The sequence below is a fragment of the Phalacrocorax carbo genome, chromosome Z, assembly GCF_963921805.1.
Source record: "Phalacrocorax carbo chromosome Z, bPhaCar2.1, whole genome shotgun sequence".
NCBI lineage: Eukaryota > Metazoa > Chordata > Aves > Suliformes > Phalacrocoracidae > Phalacrocorax > Phalacrocorax carbo.
The window spans coordinates 15,050,769-15,069,471 of record NC_087548.1 but is presented as its reverse complement, the minus strand read 5'-3'; the positions used below and the strand labels follow the sequence as shown (position 1 = coordinate 15,069,471).

The 18,703-nt window shown below is 35.7% G+C and overlaps 1 protein-coding gene across 1 annotated transcript in view; it reads right to left on the bottom strand.

Moving 5' to 3' along the window:
* SPEF2 (sperm flagellar 2) overlaps nt 1-18,703 on the bottom strand; it is a 74,810-nt gene that overhangs the window by 8,714 nt on the left and 47,393 nt on the right. Inside the window, 7 exon segments of the mRNA XM_064438292.1 lie at nt 4,198-4,427; nt 5,749-5,887; nt 8,702-8,824; nt 12,559-12,724; nt 13,481-13,664; nt 14,499-14,659; nt 17,124-17,261. Of these exon segments, the coding sequence (XP_064294362.1) occupies nt 4,198-4,427; nt 5,749-5,887; nt 8,702-8,824; nt 12,559-12,724; nt 13,481-13,664; nt 14,499-14,659; nt 17,124-17,261 (1,141 nt within the window).

Sequence of the window (18,703 nt, the reverse complement as noted above, 5' to 3'; positions counted from 1 at the left end):
GATAATGAGATACTCATCACGCCCTGTAGGTGATTTTCACTGTAAATATTTACTTCATTTATTTACTAATTAATACTGATTCTGCTATGTTGTATGTCCAATCTTCACTAATTTGCAAGAATTTGGGTTTTAAATTTAGAATCACAAAGAGTAAGGTACACCTGTTGCTACACAGATGCAGTAAGTGGAGAGTTCCTCTGTCATGCTGACTGAAATCTTAATATTTGGATATATATATTTATATGCACAGAACATGCACAGACACATTAGATATGTTTCATAAAAGTAATTGGATACGCAGATTTTTAAATACCATAGGCAAACAGTCACAGATTTCTGAACTTAAATAACATACATGACTTAATAAGAAACATAACAGGAGGTATAAGTGAAACTAAGTCAGTAGAATGATAAAATTTTCCATTATCTGTAGGGAGACGTATTGTATCTATTTTAGACCTCTGATTAAGGGCTTCATATCCCCAAAGTTTAGGCATTTTCCATCTATATAGTTTGTCTAGTAAAAGATATTTCCTCTGTCTATAAACTTAACCTTTCTTATTTTCAAGTTCTGAAAAAAGCACACTGAAAAGACATATCTTCTTAGGAAAGGTAACTTAGAGATGATGAATTATTTTTATGCTCACATATGGTCTTCACTCTCTATTCACATCAAAGTCAGATTGTGAGGATTACTATTGTAAGCTCTTGAATTGTTTCTACAAAAGTGCTTGGGAAGAGAAAACATAATGTATAGACATTACTGAGGGTCAGCATATAATTCTGACTGTTCCACTCAACAAAATATTCTATTAAAAAGATAAAATTTCAGCTAAACTAGATGCATACTTTAATATGCCTATCTGTTCCAAATCTAGCAACACAGTAAAACTCAACTGACAAGTCTGCAATCTGAAAAGAAACAGCAATACAATTTGGTCATAGGCTGTCCTCTATGTTTTACTAGTTCACACCTTAGCAGATTATTTTATAGTTTTATAAATAAGCATTTTAAACATTTTTTGGACATTGGATATAGAAGTTTTTTAAACCTGACTGAATTTTATTTCTGATGAATAATAGTTCTATAAATCAAACCGGAATGGTTCATGAGGACCATGACTGTGATAAAACTAATAAAATTTAAAATTCCCTTGTGTAATTCAGTCATAAGATGGAGAACAAAAGTCCGGGATATAATCTATTTTGATCTGTCTGGTAATGCAAAACATTATGAAAATTGCATTCTCTGAAGCACCTTTAGAAAAAAATTGAGACATTCCAGATATGTGTTAATTGAATTGCCAATAGATGTGGTCATAGCAAGAATATAGTGATAAAGGGAATTAAAGGGGATGAGATTTAATAGATGGTTAGTTTAATTTTGTTGATAAGGACAGAACACATCCAAAGAGACTGTAGAAGAGAAAAGAAAAAAAAGTGAGTGTTAGTAGCTCCATTTAAGGCGTGCCACAGTTTTTCCTATAAAAAATCATGTTCCTGAGGCAAAATAATAAAGTACTGTTAACAAATTGATCAAAGGAGTTAGTGGAATTAACATATACTGCAAAGCCACCTTGAGTTTGGGGAATGGCACTTGGAATTATTTAAAAAAAATTTAAATATTTCCTTTTGAAATGAAAGACTGTATAAGTAAGTAGGAAGGTCCAGCATAGGCTGTATTTTTTTGTCCATTGGTGCTTACAACGTTGAGTAATGTGCTTCCATGGAGAACCAAGTGTGCAGGGTAGAACAAAGTTGTCTGTGATGAACCAGCAGTTCTTAAATACTTTAAATTCCTAGGAAACACAAAACTGTTTACAATTTTATAAGATTTCTTTTGTAAATACCAAACAATTTTTAAGTATATTGGCACTCCCACTTTTTGCTTTCATTTTGGCAATTTGTTAAACATATCTTGAAAAGACATCCTTTTGACATGTATAAAATAACCTGTGGGAAAACTGTTTACATGTTTATGTCTTCCAACGTAATTATTTCTCCTTTGCTTTGCTTGGATTTCTAGGTAAAATTCTTCTTCATGTAACCTCCATAATGCTATAGAAAATAAGCTTAATATTCCATTTGCATAACAACTTTAGGAATTTTGTTGTTACATAGTACAGAAGATTGGTAGATCTATTCTATTTAGACTTGCCCTATAGTCTATGCCTTGTGTGCTCGTTTGGTTGGATTTCCATTACAAATGCTCAGACTGCTCAGATGAGTAAGTATTAGAAGGCTAAGATGCTTGGCAAAAAATCCTGATGTGTTTAGAGGTTCTCCAAGACAGGGATTAGTTTGTTACTTTTTTGTATTTCCTTTATAGCTGCTGTCCAACAGTTTCACTGCCAGTGTGCTGGATGCTATGGTGTTTTTTCCCTTCTTTGTATGGTAAGAGATGAACTAGTAAGGAGGCATGTATTTTCTCTTGAGCCTTCTATTCAACAAGGGAAGATAGAAGGATGTGAAAAATTTCCCTGATGTTTCAGGAGAGCAAGGACTTGACTCTTCCTGTGGAGTCTCTGTAATGAAGGGCAGTGGTTGCCTTAGGAAATCTGGGATATGATTTACAGGGTCTTAAAGTATGTAAGAGAATGGAGGAAGTATTTTAAAGATGACTTGCACACCTTGTGCTTCCCATCCTAATTCAGATACCTGAAAAGGTAAAGATCTTGACTTAATAGTCACCACAGAGTAAAAGAACGGTGTTGCTTGTTCTTTGGGACCTTATTTTAAACAATAATTCCTTAGCATTGTCCCAGAGAACATGCAACAGCATTCTTTTACTGTCTGGTGACTATTAGGTCAAGATATTTACCTCTTTGGATAACTATGCAAGTCAGTTTGGGTCATTTTAGTGACTATATTATCAAAAGGACAATATTGTACAAAGATAAAGATTCCATTTTTCTTCCTGCTAGTTAGTACAAAGGTACAAGGAAAATAGTTGTTCTGTCTTAAACATGACAAGAATATTAGAGTTTGTATTAGCAAACATTTGTAAGTTTTAAATCTTAATGAATAAATTATTTAAAACCAAAAGAAAACCTTTTAAGTGGAATGACCAGTCAAACTGGTATCTGTGTTTCACCTCTATGGCACTAATGATTACAAACACACAGATTTTTAGATTCATATGGCATTATACATGCAATACTATCTGCTAAATTAAATTCCAAAGAAGAGTTTCCAATGCTTACGCACACCTCCACGCTCCCACACTATAGACAAGATGATATGCATCTAAGTGAAAACTGTAAACATCTTTGTGCCTAAAATGGGTCCATGCTCAAAAGGTAACTGGAATTTCTCCATAATTATATATGAAAAGCATTTCTGAATAAAGAATTAAATTCAACTTCTTTGTGCCTCTGCGGCCTTATTACCTTGGAAGAGTTGGATCCAAAATTATAAGTACATGTTTACACATTGTATTTCATGCTCTTAGTGACAATCATACTAGAATTATAATATGGAACACTGGTAGTAATGATACCCTCTTTCAAAATGTGTTTAACTACTTTCCATCTCAGTTTAAAACTGCCTTACCTAACTTATATTGTAACATATATAGAGCAGTGGGAAGTTTTGCAAGAAAGTCTTTTCAAGAATCCTAAGCCTAAGGTTCCCATAAATAGAGGACAGGCACACTATATATGCATGTACAAATGAAAAAAAATACACATCTGAGTTAACACTTGCAAATCACCCAAAACAAGTGGCACACACTGACTTAAAGAACATAATGGTTAATAATTTTAATAGAACCTGTATAACAGTTTCATGAAAATACTGAATTCTTTAAAAATGTGTTTTAAAATAATATCACTGCAGTGTTCACTGAGCTATGAATTTTTAAACAAGTTAAAGACTTGTACCTTTAAGCAAAGTAAGCATGATACGTACCACTTTTAAAAACATATCACAGAGACTACCTGTTAGAGGAATACTAAGTATGCGCTCTTGAGGATATAAAGCCCATAGGAAAGACATTACAAGCTTACAAGTGGTCTGGCATTTCACATTTTCAATATTCTGCACTATGACTTTACTTTTATATGTAGCAGGATCTTTAATTGTAGTATAATCTTTAACAATATAGGTAACTAACGTTTAGTAGCTTCCAGCAGTTACGTTAAATTTTAGGTAGGTAACTAATAGTCCTTTAGGACTGAAAAGGAAAAATTTTCTTACCTTTAGGTGCCACCTGTAGAAACTGTTTATGAAGTGCAGTAAGTTGTGAAATAGTTAGAGCACTGCTCCCAGAGGTCTCTATGTGTGGAGCGTGTGGTTTAGGAACACAGTCAGGAATCACTTTTATGTCACTGCTGATGAAGAAATCTGTTTCTTCTAAAGTAATTTCATATTGGATTTTGCTAGAACTCTCAATATGATGTCGTGCAACTTCAGTCAGCTTTTCAACACTGTGAAAGTGTAAATGCAGAAAACAATGAGTACTTTTAATACACAATATTAATAACTTAAGTTCAATTTTTAATGTGTTGACACTCAGAGAGCTTTCCTGAAGTAAGAATCACAATTCCTCTGTGTGAATTCTGTACTCAGAAAAACTATTATGAAGTGTACTCCTCCTCTGGCAACATGAAATCTTTTGACTGTGGTAAGAAATTTATATAAAGGCAGATCTAAGCCACAGAAGAAACCTGATGGAAAAATACGAAAGAATGAGACTTCCTTTATTCCATAAATTTTATAGGGGTGGAGTATACATGTTCCATCTGTAATCACTCTTCAGCCTATTTCAATGCCTTGTCTTCTGCTCTGCCCCTAAATCCCAGATGTACACAGCACTTTCTAGAGTCGCATTGTGGAGGGGCATATGAACTCCTGTTTCAAGTGTAACAAGTACAACCCTTACAGGGAAAGATATCAGCTGTCTGTAACATTCAGCTAGCCATAGATTTTGCCTGGACTGTCAGGTCAAAGGACATGATGTTTTGTAAATATTGTGTCTCTGGTAGTCCTTGTTGTCAGATGGGCAAATAAAATGGGCTGGAAGGCAGAGACTCAGCTTCTTGGAGCTATTGTCTGTTAAAGCCTTCACATCCCACATTCATGACTCTTGTCTTAGGCTTGCCCTGACATGGATCAGCTAGCACTGTCCCAGGTATGCTTCAGTTAGTAGAGGCCAGAAACATTTTCTAAAAGGCAAAGTGACCCCTTTCTGTTGGAGAGTAAAACCCTTTAACGACATGAACATAGGCCATTCTATGCCAGATGGCCTAAGTGTCACAGAGTGGTCCTAAGCACATTTTATTTACTAGGACAGAAAAACTGTGAAGAAGAACATTTTTTCTAATGGACCTTGAAATTATTTTGGGAAATATTATACATGGTGGTAGTAACAGTAGGTGGAGTTTTCCAGGATGTGTAAAGCACAGGAAAGAAAATAACCCCACAATCCAAAGTGACAGAAGCCACTGAAATAATATAGAGACTTCTACTAAATGGGATAACTGGTTGTCTGCTGGTGCTCATAAATCTGCTAAATCTGTAGTCTAGAAAAACAGCAGAACTGATAATTACCTCTACTGCTGTCAACACAACCTTCTAAGCACCCAATAAATGAGTTACTACCATTCAGTTATTTAAGATAAAATTAAATTCCAGTTCATGAAATGAAATTATAAGTTTCTACATATTTTTTCAAATTATTTGCTCCTATATAAACAACTATCTTTATTAGCATAGTTTAGTCCTTATCTAAAAATGGTTATACATTACCTAGACATTTCTGCCAAGAACCTGGATCCAAGCCACTTTTCCAGGTCTTTATAAGCCTCTTCTGTTTTCACTGTTAGCTCTTCAACAAATGCTAAAGCTTTTTCTTTTATGAGTTCTAGTCGAGATTTTGTGGCTATCTCTGTTCAAACAGTAATGCCATAATAATTAATATTTGCAAAATTTGAGGAAAATTCTCAGTCTTAAGCACATAAAGTTTAAAATGTTAACATTGTTTTAGGCAGCAAAATATTGATTTAATTCCTTGTATTTTTGAACAAGTTATTTTTCAGAATCATCCCTATTGCACCCTGTGTTGTACAAAAGCATGTCTTCTATAGGCATCAGAATTCACAAGGTAACAAATATCTTGATAAAACTAATATAGAGGTGCAAGAGATGTTTAAGTAGACAGTGACATTGACCTAAATTGACACTATACAGCAACAGACCTAGAAGCTTAATGATGCAAGTGTGAGAACACCGATATGGATAAATTTTAAAGAAGACACACCTAAACCATTATGTATGTTAATCACAATAAAAGTTTGCTTTTCTCTTTCTAACCTCCACCCCTTTAAAATTAAACTTACTGGTTTTGCTACAAGCTTCCTACATACGACTATTTTATACGCTAAAACTCAGGTTGCATTAGAAAAGAGTTTGATTAGTGAGTACTAAGGAAATAATTCACCTCTACCAAAATTGTGTAGAGTATTTACATGAAAGTTTCAAAAATATTGGGAATTTAATGATTTTTAGTTTTCAGAATGGGAAGAACTGTGAAAAAAAAGATCGGTCTCTCACTGACAGGCTAATACTTAAAAAAAAGGAGCTAAAAGGACAAGAAATGGGAACAAATCAGCAACGCAAAATAGTGAAAAGGATGCCAACTGGATGAAAAGACAGCTAAAGTAATGTATTGAGAGACACACGGAACAGGCACTGAAAGACATTCAAAACCTTACAAAGTAATAAGAAAGAGGACCAGTAGCTAGAGATTATTTTCAATCCTGAAAACAAATTCAATATTCACCTTTCTCTTCATATTTAACCTTCTGTAAACAATATTATATAATAATTGGTACTGTGACTTCAAAGTTAGAGGCTATAAAATTATTTACACTACAATCCTTATTCTATATGCTACTAAGTTTTCAAAATACTTAGGTTTGAGGTTGAAACTTTCTTTACCCAACCAATGTAGAAAGACGGACCCTGAAAAATATAAGGCATGTCCTTTTACTGTTATTTCTCAGACACACTAGAATGCAACTCAGCCAAAACCAGCACACACACTTTCTGTTTTGAGCAAAAAACTGCTAATGCTGAAAATTTTAAAAATAGAATGGATTTGGGTTTCACAGAAGGTTATTTTATTTCACAGCAAAGATATAAGAGTAAAGGTTCTAAGCAACTGAAAGTACGTTAAAGGATGGTTTGTGATTGTCCAGTCACCTTCCTTTTAAGTGAAAGTTCAGTTTAAGGCTGCCTTATTTGTGACTTCTCTGCATTTTCTTTGAGTAGCTGCTATCAGTATTTTACAAAGACAAGTGTACGACAATTTCTGTCTCCCTGCATTTTCAGAAGTAGGTACTGCAGAGTCCACTGATAAAGCTGTTCTCTTAACAGTAGCAGAGTAAAAGACAAGGCACATAGATGAAACGGAGAAACAGAATATGAAATCAACATTAAAAACTTAGCAACTGTCCACAACTAGTGACTAGTGACTTGCTAGTCTCTATGTATCTGTAAAATAAAAGCACAAGCATCTAGTTACTATAGCTGCAAATGAAACTATGATCCTCAAATATACCAGCTATGTGCCTGTGCAATTACGAAATATAGCCCAACATGTTTAGTGTTCCTTAGATTGTTGTCTTGGCTTTTTTGTTAAATATAAGATGAAAATGAAGGAACCTCAACAAAACAAAACACATCAATGAAAAATTAAATTTCATCTTCATTCTCTTAATATCTTCAAAGTTACTACGAAGGCTCTCCTTATTATCCCAGAATCTTATAATATTTATTCATAGACTGCTTTTGGATTAAACTGTGCTGAAAGTGGTAGGTGTACAAGCATTTGGTCTGGTGCGGACCTAAAGAAGCCTTATGAATTGTTGTTTTGTTCATTAACTGCTCTTGGCCCTCTACTTTCCGTAATAAATCCTATGCAAAAGGTAGCCTGCCAAGGAGTTAGCATACATGATGATGGGCTTGCCAACTGTTACTAAACAGAATCTCTAACAGCTAGGTTCTATCTTCCCTATAGTGCGAAAGAGGTCTTTTTCTCCTAGTCCAAACATGTCTTAAGAAAAAATTTCAACCCATTTCAGTTTGGGACTTCTGTTTCTCAGGCATCTATTTTTGGCTGAAATTGATCAGTTGGCTTTGAAGACATTGGGTAAGACAGACAAAGAGACAGAGTGACTGAACAATATGCAGTTTTTGGAAGGGTCTATCTGGAAAGGAGTTCGGAAGAATAAACAAAATCTGTGTCTTGCTGCTTGAATCCCATGTGGCTTGAGGAAGAGGGAACCAGAGAGAGGAGCATCAATGAAATATATAATTGCCAACAAATTGTTTCCCAGATCAAAACATTTCAAATGCTGAACTCAATTCAATTGAATACTGAGGAGTGGCTAACCACCTATGTGAAACTTATTCTTTCTTGATGAATACTTTCTTAGTCATGGAAAATGAAATTAAATGAAACAAAACAGAAGAGAACAAAAAGAAGAATAGAAACCACATTTCTATTTTAAATATATTTACCACAAAATCAATTATGACTACCACCCTAAAAAAAATTCCTGATTTCCCAGACACTCCTGTGTCTCCTCTCCTTTTTCTTATTTATCCATCCATTTTCCCCAGTTTCTGGCTAGTTTTGACTATTACATTACCTAAATAATGATCACCCCCCAATATAAGTAACCAAATAATAACATACCCTCATGTTTCAAGGCAGTGAAATATTCTTGCTTTATTTTAAGTGCCAGTTCTCGTTTCTTTAATTCTTCTGGGGTTGTAGGAATTGGACTGGCTTCAACTACAGATGCAGTAGAAGGTGGTCCTGCAGGAAAATAGACCTCTTTTGGTCTTTGGACTTTGCTGGTAAGTTAGAGTATCTGTACACAGGACTTCACAAGAGTAAAAATGGCACTTTCCACCTTACTTGATGTGACCATTTATACGAATACAAACACTCATGTGTTTTATGTCAACATGTTTATGTTCAGATTTCTTCATATGTGATTTACATCTGTAAGACATGCTAAGATTAACACGGCATAAAATTACTCCAGAATATAAAATTGTATTAAAATTGGTTAAATAATATCCTAAAATGTATTTCTGAATGGAAAATCATGAATGAGTATGTGTGCCTCTGTTGTGATCCTAGATGGTTAAAATTTATCACAACAAGCATATAAACAAACCTTTTTTGAATGATAGCTGTTTCTTTTGGAGCAAATTCAAGTTTAGCAAACTGCAGTAAAAATGCTGTGTTAGTACATATCATCAGTTACCACCAAAGCAGTGAAATGAACAATATTATTTTAAAAAAATCATAATATATCAGAAGAAAATAAAAAAGTTATGTTATTTCATGCCTTTCTAAACCATTCTGTTAACTACTTTTGCAGCCTGTTTTAACATACATATCTACGAACAGACATTGTAAAGGTATTTTATCATGGTTTTAAAGATTGTATGAAATTCTGAAGTCACAACACTTTGACTATTACTGAGAGATATTTGTAACTGCTTTGTCCTAGAAGAAAGGCAGATGAAGCTGTTATATATATAAAAAAAATCTGTTTGATATATAGGGTGAACATAAAGCAAATGGCCAATTCTAGAAGTGATAGAATTACATGTGATAAGTTGCATCACTCAGTTACTAGCCGACAGCTGTTTCCTAGGAAATTCTTCTGTTACAGGAACACTACAGCAACACTGTATGTGGCATGAATTCAAAGTTGATACTTGAGTTATAGATACATCAGTTGATACTTTATCTTCTACCATGAGGAATGCACAGCTGAGGTGCAGTTCTGCACTTTATAATTTTGTGATTTCAGGTAAGTCATCTAGTACTAGATCTGAACAAAAATTAATTTCCACATACACATACACAAACCCCAACCTAGCCACTTAGCATACAATAGGTGATAGCTGCTGATGTTTTACTGCAAAGCTTTTCTAGATATCTGAAAATCTGCTACTCTCTTGGCTGGATTGAGAGGGTAAGCACGCACCTAAGGCTCCCTGGGGCTCACAAATTAGGTACCCATGTGGCTAAGTATTTGCAGGGCTATAATTATACTGTTCTATGAGCAAAATCAACCAGAGAGAGAGCACTCAGTACAGTGCAAATAAAATGTCTGTCAAAGCAAAAAAGTCAGCTGTTTCATGAGTAATAACTCTGCAGTTACATCTTTCTCACTTGGAAATGGACTACCTGAATTTCAGACTACCCTCACAGCTGCAGAGCTTGAGTCCCTCTTTTGCTATACAAAAGATCTTTGCTTTACAAAAGAAAAAGGTTTAGGCTACTAGCCTTTCTTCCTGTTGGAGCTATGACATTTTGCAGAAAGAAGCAGAAGTTACTTGAACCACTACCTGCTCAAGGAAGTATTTATGAAAAAAAAAAATGTATAAACAGCATTGCACGCCAGGATTCCTTCCAGCAGACTGCCTGAATTACTAGGCTGAAGAGATACAGGTTTTTACGTCTATTTCTCTTTTGCAATAAAAATTTTGTATTCTCACCTGGTTGGACAGATTCTTGCCAGGACTATAACCAAGATCTTCCTCAAAGAGAGTCTGCTCTTTTTTAGGACTACATATGCCAGCAGATTTTATGTTCTTTCTTTACACCATATTACAGTTATACATAAAAATGATGAACCTTGATAGATCCATGCTACTATATACATAACAAATTCCTTCCAAAATATCTTGGGGTATCAGATAATTTATCAATTCTATTCCAGTACTTCTGTTTTAATATCTGAAATATTTCAACTTATGGCTGAAAAGTAGACAGAATTTAGGGGAACTGTATTTAGTTTGATAAACCAGTTCTAACTATTAAATTCCAAAACAGTACAGGGAGAAAAACTAATACTTACTTTCTAGGTTCTATTTAGAATATTTATTCCCACATAATAGTAACTGTGCTGGGTTTGGCTGGGATAGGGTTAATTTTCTCCATAGTAGGTAACATGGGGCTATGTTTTGGATTTGTGCTGGAAACAGTGTTGATAATACAGGGATGTTTTAGTTACTGCTGAGCAGGGCTTACACAGAGTTAAGGAGCCAGGAGGGAAGGGGACACGGCTGGGACAGCTGACCCCAACTGACCAAAGGGATATACCATACCATATGAAATCATGCTCAGCATATAAAGCTGGGGGAAGAAGAAGGAAAGGGGGGGGAACGTTCAGAGTGATAGCATTTGTCTTCTGAAGTATCTGTTACACATGATGGAGCTCTGCTTTCCTGGAGATGGCTGAGCACCTGCCTGCCCATGGGAAGTAGTGAATAAATTCCTTGTTTTGCTTTGCTTGTGTGCGCAGCTTTTGATTTTGCTTTACCTGTTAAACTAGTTTTATCTCAGCCCATGAGTTTTCTCATTTTTACCCTTCCAATTCTCTCCCCCGTCCCACTGTGGGGGAGTAGCTGACTCGGGCTAAACCATGACAGTCCTTCTTGGAGCCCAATGTGGGGTTCAAAGGGTTCAAGATAACAATGGATTTGACTGGAATATGCTAGATCAAATTTATAGCTGTTATTGCTGTTTAGCTATTAATCAGCAGGCTCCTGTGCTTGCCATGGGGCTTGCTCGCCTTACTGTATATTAGAGTCTAGTGCTCATTAGTGGCTGCTTTTTGCTTTTGATGCTTGCTGTACTGCTGTGCTGCTGATCATCTTACTTTGCTGTGCCTGGGAGCATTTTGATAACAGCAACAGCAATGCGTCTGGGCTGGCAAATGGCCAGGGCATCACTGCCGTCTCTGTGCTGCTGTGCTGCACAGGCTGGACTCCAGTGTGAACATGAGTCAAAGGGACTGTGACCTATGGACGAGTCCATGTGGTAGCAGGGCACCTCAAAGTGTCTGTGGCCATGGATAAGTCCACGCCAGAGCAGGTAAATCTCGAAGCGTCTGCGGCCTTGGTTATGTCTGTGTCGCAGCAGGTATGCTTCTGAAGGGAGTGTGGCCCAAGCATAAACCCATGTTGCAGCAGATACACCTTGAAGCATCAGTGGCTATGCATGTGGCCATGCTGGAGCGCCTCAGAGAATGGGGTCACAGATAAGCCCACAACAGAGCAGGTACACCCCTGGAGAGACTGCAGCCATGGGCAAGGCCATGTTGGAGCAATTGGGTGCACAAGAAGTTGGGAGGGGATACAGCCAGGACAGCTGACCCCAACTGACCCAAGGGATATTCCATACCATATGACTATTCTACCCTTCTGATTCTCTTCCCCATCCCATTGCAGGGGAGTAGGCAATTGTTGTTGGCCAAGGTTAAACCACAACAGATCTTTTTGACACTCAATGTAGGGCTCAAACCATGACAACAACAGATATGATTAAAGAAATGTAACTGCCATTCAAAAGCCTCTGCACTCCATTATCACTACCAGCTTTTCACATTTATATGTCATATTTGACATTTCAAAAGCCAAATTAAATGAAATTAAATGTCTTAGTTTAATCTTTTTTGTATTACTGACATATTTACATTTCAGTAATTTCAAGCACTGCTAAAACAAAGTCTGCATTTCAAATACCTTTCTTTTTAGAAGATGATTTGGGACAAAGCTTTTTGGCATCTTTGACATCTTTCCCAGTAGCTTTGCCTGACAGCGTCTGTGAAAATTTCAGATCTTCTTTCACTTCTAGCTGCTGATGTTCTTTTTCTTCCTCCATTTCTTTAGACTGTATTTCAGCTGTTACCTTGACACCATAGTCACACATAGTAAAGTACATAGTATCAACTCTGTGCAATTACTCTTTTAGATACCTTATACTTGCTGAAGCATACACACATAAATAAAACAAATTAGATATTTTAACTAATAAAATGGATTAAATTTTGATTATTTATCAAAAATAAAATTCTACAGCAAAAATGCAAGATAGAGAGATAGTAGTTTTAATTCTTGAAACCCATTACCTGTACTCTAGGAAAAAGTGAGAGATGTAAGAATCAACACTATGCAAAACAAGACTACAGTTTCACTGTAAGGGTGCAGAAATTCACTTATTTTTAAATTATCAAAGAGAAAAGAAAAAGCAAACCTAGAAACCAACCATTTGAAAAGCCACCTAATTTGCTTTTAGCTTTTGAAGTTGTGAAAGCTTTGTGCAAATGTTGCATCACAGGATAAATCTTGTCCCTTTTCTCATGATTCTATTGAGGGACATGGAGAGAGTTTATCATCAAGAAGTAGATATATAGAGTCAACATTCAAAGCATTTCCCTCTGTAATGAACTGAAAGGGTCAGTAATAAATACAGAGGTGCTGATAATACACAGATCCCAACATTTTCCTCATAGAAACACAAACATATTCAAAGGAAATATCAGTGGTAGAGAAAGGGCATGAAATTGACATACACAGCGGGAAAGCTGTATGCTTAGGCTGCCTGCTGAATAGGAGGCTTTGACTGTCCAAACCAGAAATGTTTAGAGTAAATTAAATTCCTTACCATATTTGATACTGCTGTTACTGCTGCTTGCCATGTATCAGTAATAGGATTTTCATCTTTCCTGGAAGTGGCCGCTCCATTTTCAGAATTCTCATCCTTAGCACTCTTCTGTAGAGTTCCCTTGATTTTTGGCTTGGTAATACTTAGTTCTGGTGAAGGCAGTTTCCATGAAACAAGAGGAATCCTCAAAAATAAAATACAAGGCATAATTCACACACATCCCTTTATAAAAAGTGTTAATTTATAATTACATTGGAGAATATGCTAAGAGAATGAGAATGCTATTTTCAAAATTTGCGACAGCAACAGAAAAGGGATGAACTTTCCTTATGACCAGAAGTCATGAAATGTGTGGATGACAAGAAATCTGTCTAGTTTAACACCAGAAGCTAAGGAATAGTAGTAGATGGGTAAAACTGTCAAATGACTGCATGATCTGCTTATATATTCCACAATGGCTACAAGCACAGCCTCATTACTCAGATGAACTGTAAGTATTTTAAAAAGCAGGAGTCATTACTGACAGCACTTCTGATAATGTGAAATTATTTGATGGTATCTCTTACCTTTTAATATGGCATTCAGTTCTATGCATCTTTGTAGGCTGCTCTGATTTATATTTGTCATTACATAACCCATTTAATTATGCTTGTTGGTGCAAATTTTAAAACTTAATGTTCTGTAATAATATTTAACTTAGTTTTATGAGGATTATGTAGAAACTATCAGCAACACGGGGAAGTAGGAAACATTTCTATAGCAGATTTCTATGACAACTTTTAGCATGTTTTATAATCCAGAGATGTATTAGTGAAAATTGTAAAGGTAAATCAGTAAAAAATCAGATATAAATTAAATGCAAAAGATGATTCAAGATTCATCATTTGACTATAATGAGTTAAAAATTCTTATTTCCCCATCCTTTCAAAAATACACATTTCTATTCCCACATACACCCACATAGTTTTCAGTGCATTGTATTTGTTGATATTTGTATAATTTAATAATGCATTTCTACCTTCTTGATTTGTTTTTATCTTCTTTCTGCTCTACATCATTAATATCTAACAAAGGGATTCTAGTAAAATCTTGACCATCACCCGTTGGGATTTTTCCTTCCATTGCCCTATAATAATCATGAAGAAGTCTTTTTGTATCTTGGAAACGATCCACTTCAACCTCAAGAAGAAAGGACAGAAAGATTACAATTCAAAAAAGGACAGAACAAGTTTCTGTTACATAACATGATAGCAGAAGTAATTCTAAATCCTAAGAGTTTGAGGGCGAGCAACAAATATAAACATTTGTTTGAAAATTTACAGCGAATTCAATGCATACTTCTACTTGCATCTATTATGTCTTCACACTGGTATTTCTATGGATTAATAAAAATCTTAGTTGTTAGAACAGGAGAAATTATTTACATTAAATACAGTTTCACGCATTAAATTTAATTACAATATATTATGATGTATATGCATTTCTACAGTAGGAAGTATACTAGTACCAAGAAATTATAGGGATCTTTTTGTTCAAAAGAAATAAAATCCTTAATAGCATAAAATAAAAAGGGTTAAGTGATGGAGAAAATTTTAAAAGCCTTACAGTTTTTCTGGACCAAAGAAAGCAACAGACTTTACACACCTATCTTGAAGATTTTTTTGTGTGAATCATCTTGGAAGAAATCAAGTAAGATTCAAAAAACATTTAACACCTGTCATGTTTTGATTTATTGATACAGTATGGTGTTAGTTTCTAACTGACAAAACAGTACTAAATATTCATGGGAAAATGCACAAAACCACATTCACAAAACGAAGGATAAAACCTTTGTGGTGTAAACCAGCACTTATCCATAAGTTAAGGAGAAAATATCTTCTAGTATAACAATGTGTACACAGAAAGGTGGAAAGAAATCTGATAAACGGCATTTATACATATCTATGTGTTTACACAGTACCAGAGCCACCTGGAGAATATATGTAACTTCCCACAGAAAAACCCACAGACAGAGAGCTCAAGACCAAAGAAGCCTATTTTTGTCTGCTTCTCATATAAAGCCATAACATAAAGATATAGTTATTATATTTTTAGTTCTGTAGTTTTAGCATTAATAATTTGTTTATTTTGGGGAGTATATACTAAGTACAGAAAGTAAAAATTGTTTCCTTTGCATTTTTTGTTAGGAAAAATAAAAGCTTATATGCATTTGTAATTTTAAATGGCTATCCTGCATATCCACCCAAGAGAGATCAAATTAGATTCACAGTGAATCTCCTCTGGACTTCATGTCCATGAAATTCTGCCAGAAGAGAATTAGGATTGCAAAGTTATACATGAATATAAAAGGAGAAAAATAAAAGAATGAAGATCAGCAATATTTCGTTGATTTCACTCCCTTATGCATATAATTCCAAAGAAATTTTTAAATACTCAGTCCTATAAATATCCTAATTACAGGATGAATGTGGTTTAGTTAGCCAGCAGTTATTTGACATTTTGACCTCTCTGTTTAGTCAGTGGCCTTAAGTCTTATTTGGGGCATTATTTTGGCTCTTTGAAAACAGAGTTAATAATTTCCTTACGATAGCAGCTGACTACTTCACAAACTTTACTTAAATTACCAAAACACCCGTATGAGATATGAGAATGGTTGCATATCTTATTAAACATATTAAAAATAACAGAGAATTAAAGAGAGGAAGCCCACCTTAAGCTGCTTAAGCTGCCCTAAGCCTGACTTTTCAGCCAAATTAGCATTACATGGCACGTGATTAAGGCACTGTTTTCATTGTCTTCTTTAAAGTTGCCAAAACTTTCACAGAATGGTCACTCAGTTTACAGAAAAGCCTCTCTAGTCTAGTCTAGTCTATTCCAGTCCAGTCCAGCCCTAAACCAAATTTATGTATCTAGAACAGCAGTCATAGGGAAATCTTACTTTACTTCAGGAACTGAAGTAGTCGATGGTCACGCTGAATTATTGAAAAGGCTTAATGTGGGAGAGGGGAGAGCCAATTAATGGAAAATGGGCTCTCGAAAACTTTAGTTAGGTGTGTGAAAGCTGAGTCATACCTGAATGGATTTTCTCAAGAGCAACAAATCACATCAAATTCTCAAAAACACTTCTTGCAATTTTTTTCAGTCTGTATGTAAAATTTCAAGCCACATTGGTGGAGTTACAACTGAAATAATTTTTGTGACATGGGAAATACAGGACACCTTAATAGCAAGTGGGTCTACAACAATAGCGAATTATGTAATTTTTAAATTAAACCCAGATGTCAATGTGATCACAAAAGGATAAACAGCTTTAACATTTCTGTTACAAAAGTCAGGTGACTCACTGGACTGATAAAATTGCAAAAAGTAGCACTATAAACTACAGATGGAAAGTTTGGGGAGGTTGGACAATAGTAATGTTTTAATCTCAAACTTTCTGCCTGCCAAACAGTTAAATGTATGGAATGCCATCTCCTTTTTGTCTCTTTCTAGATAAATTCAGAAGAGGCATGAACATTTGCTTATCTAATTCTCAATCCCTCAGTTATTTTGAGCCAACCATATGAAATGCCTCTGAGGCTTACTGTCCTCCAAATCTAATTCATTGTCCCCTTCCATTGGAGACTCTGTATTAGATCCATACCTGCATAAGTGAAAAGAAATGGTTCATTGCAATCCCCCTATGATCTGGTAACCAGCCATCATTCATGATATCCATACGTTCCTGCTCTGCTTCTTCCCTTCTGTTATCACAGATATCCCAGAGAAGATCTCTTAGGTCCTGAAAATCAAAATGAGAAATAACTATGAAAGAAAACTTAAATACCATTTTTATATTATTATTAAAAATTATATCTTTTTCCTTGCATAGGGCATCTTCCCATTTGGGGCTTTTTCTTATTGTTATAAATGTCAAAGCCTGGTCAACAAGTCATGTGCTTACAGAGAGCTGACAGAAATTAGCTTTACAAATGTGCCAGAAAGAAGAATACAAAAGTATGAGACGAATATGTAGGCTGCTTTGCTTTTGTCACGCAGAGACTACCTAAGCTAAAAAAAGGCGTGAGAATATGAATAGCTGAGCTCGCAACTGCACCAACAACTTTCCACTTCAGTGGTTTGCTAACTAATACACTTAGAAGAAGAGTACTCTAAGGGGATGTGCAATATGAAAAATTCTGAGAAAATTACGTCAGAGTTCAGGTATTCTTCCAATTTGGATAGCTCCATACCATTTTTCTTTAACATTGTTTACAACGAAGGGCTCTTCAACTAGTGACTATATCTAATAGAAGCACTATGTGGCTCACTGACAGCACTCAAGACTTACTATGCATACAACATGCACCCAAACCCTCTCTTCCCCATTGACATTGTGTGACAGATCTGTATGTAATAAGAGGCAATGGGAAGAGTGCTGTTAAATGCGGTGCTAAGGAAGGCTAAGATGAGCTGCCTCTCACGCTTCAAGCCATTCTACTCCACCTGACCTGTTTCAGCATAAAGAGAAAAGGTGTTGCCAACTACGTGCCCTGCAAAGCGGAGTTTAGGCTTCAGGTTATAGGTGATTCCATATTCACCAGGTCTTGGTCTCAGCCTAATATGCCAGGTCCTGTTTCTCTACTCTCGTCCAAAGACTACAGACAAATCCAGTTGTCCTCTGTTGTACAAAAGCCATAGAGAAGCAGACAAATAAATAGCCCTTGGGCTACCTGAAACATCAGCAATGGCATAGGTGGAAGGTAGCCAAGGTGAAGGCTATCAGATATTCATGGTTATCCACATTGTAGGATATACATGTAAGGATATGCTACTGAATAAAAAAGATATAAACATACAACTTCCCTGTTTTGCAGTGGTGGATTGACCTTGGTTGGCTGCCAGGTGTCCACCAAGCTGCTCTATCACTCCCCCTCCTCACAGGACAGGGGGAAAAAATACAATGGAAAAGCCTGTGAGTCAAGATAATGATGGGGGGATCACTCACCCATTACTGTCACATGCAAAACAGACTCGACTTAGGGAAATTAATTTAATTTATTGCCAATTAATAATAGAGCAGAATAGTGAGAAATAGAACAAAACTAAAAACACCTTCCTCCCACCCCTTCTTCTTCTCAGGCTCAACTTCTCCCCTGACTCTGCCATAGGGAGGATGGGGAATGGGGGGTTGCACTGAGCTCTTTATGCATTGTCTCTGCCACTTCTTCCTCCTCACATCTT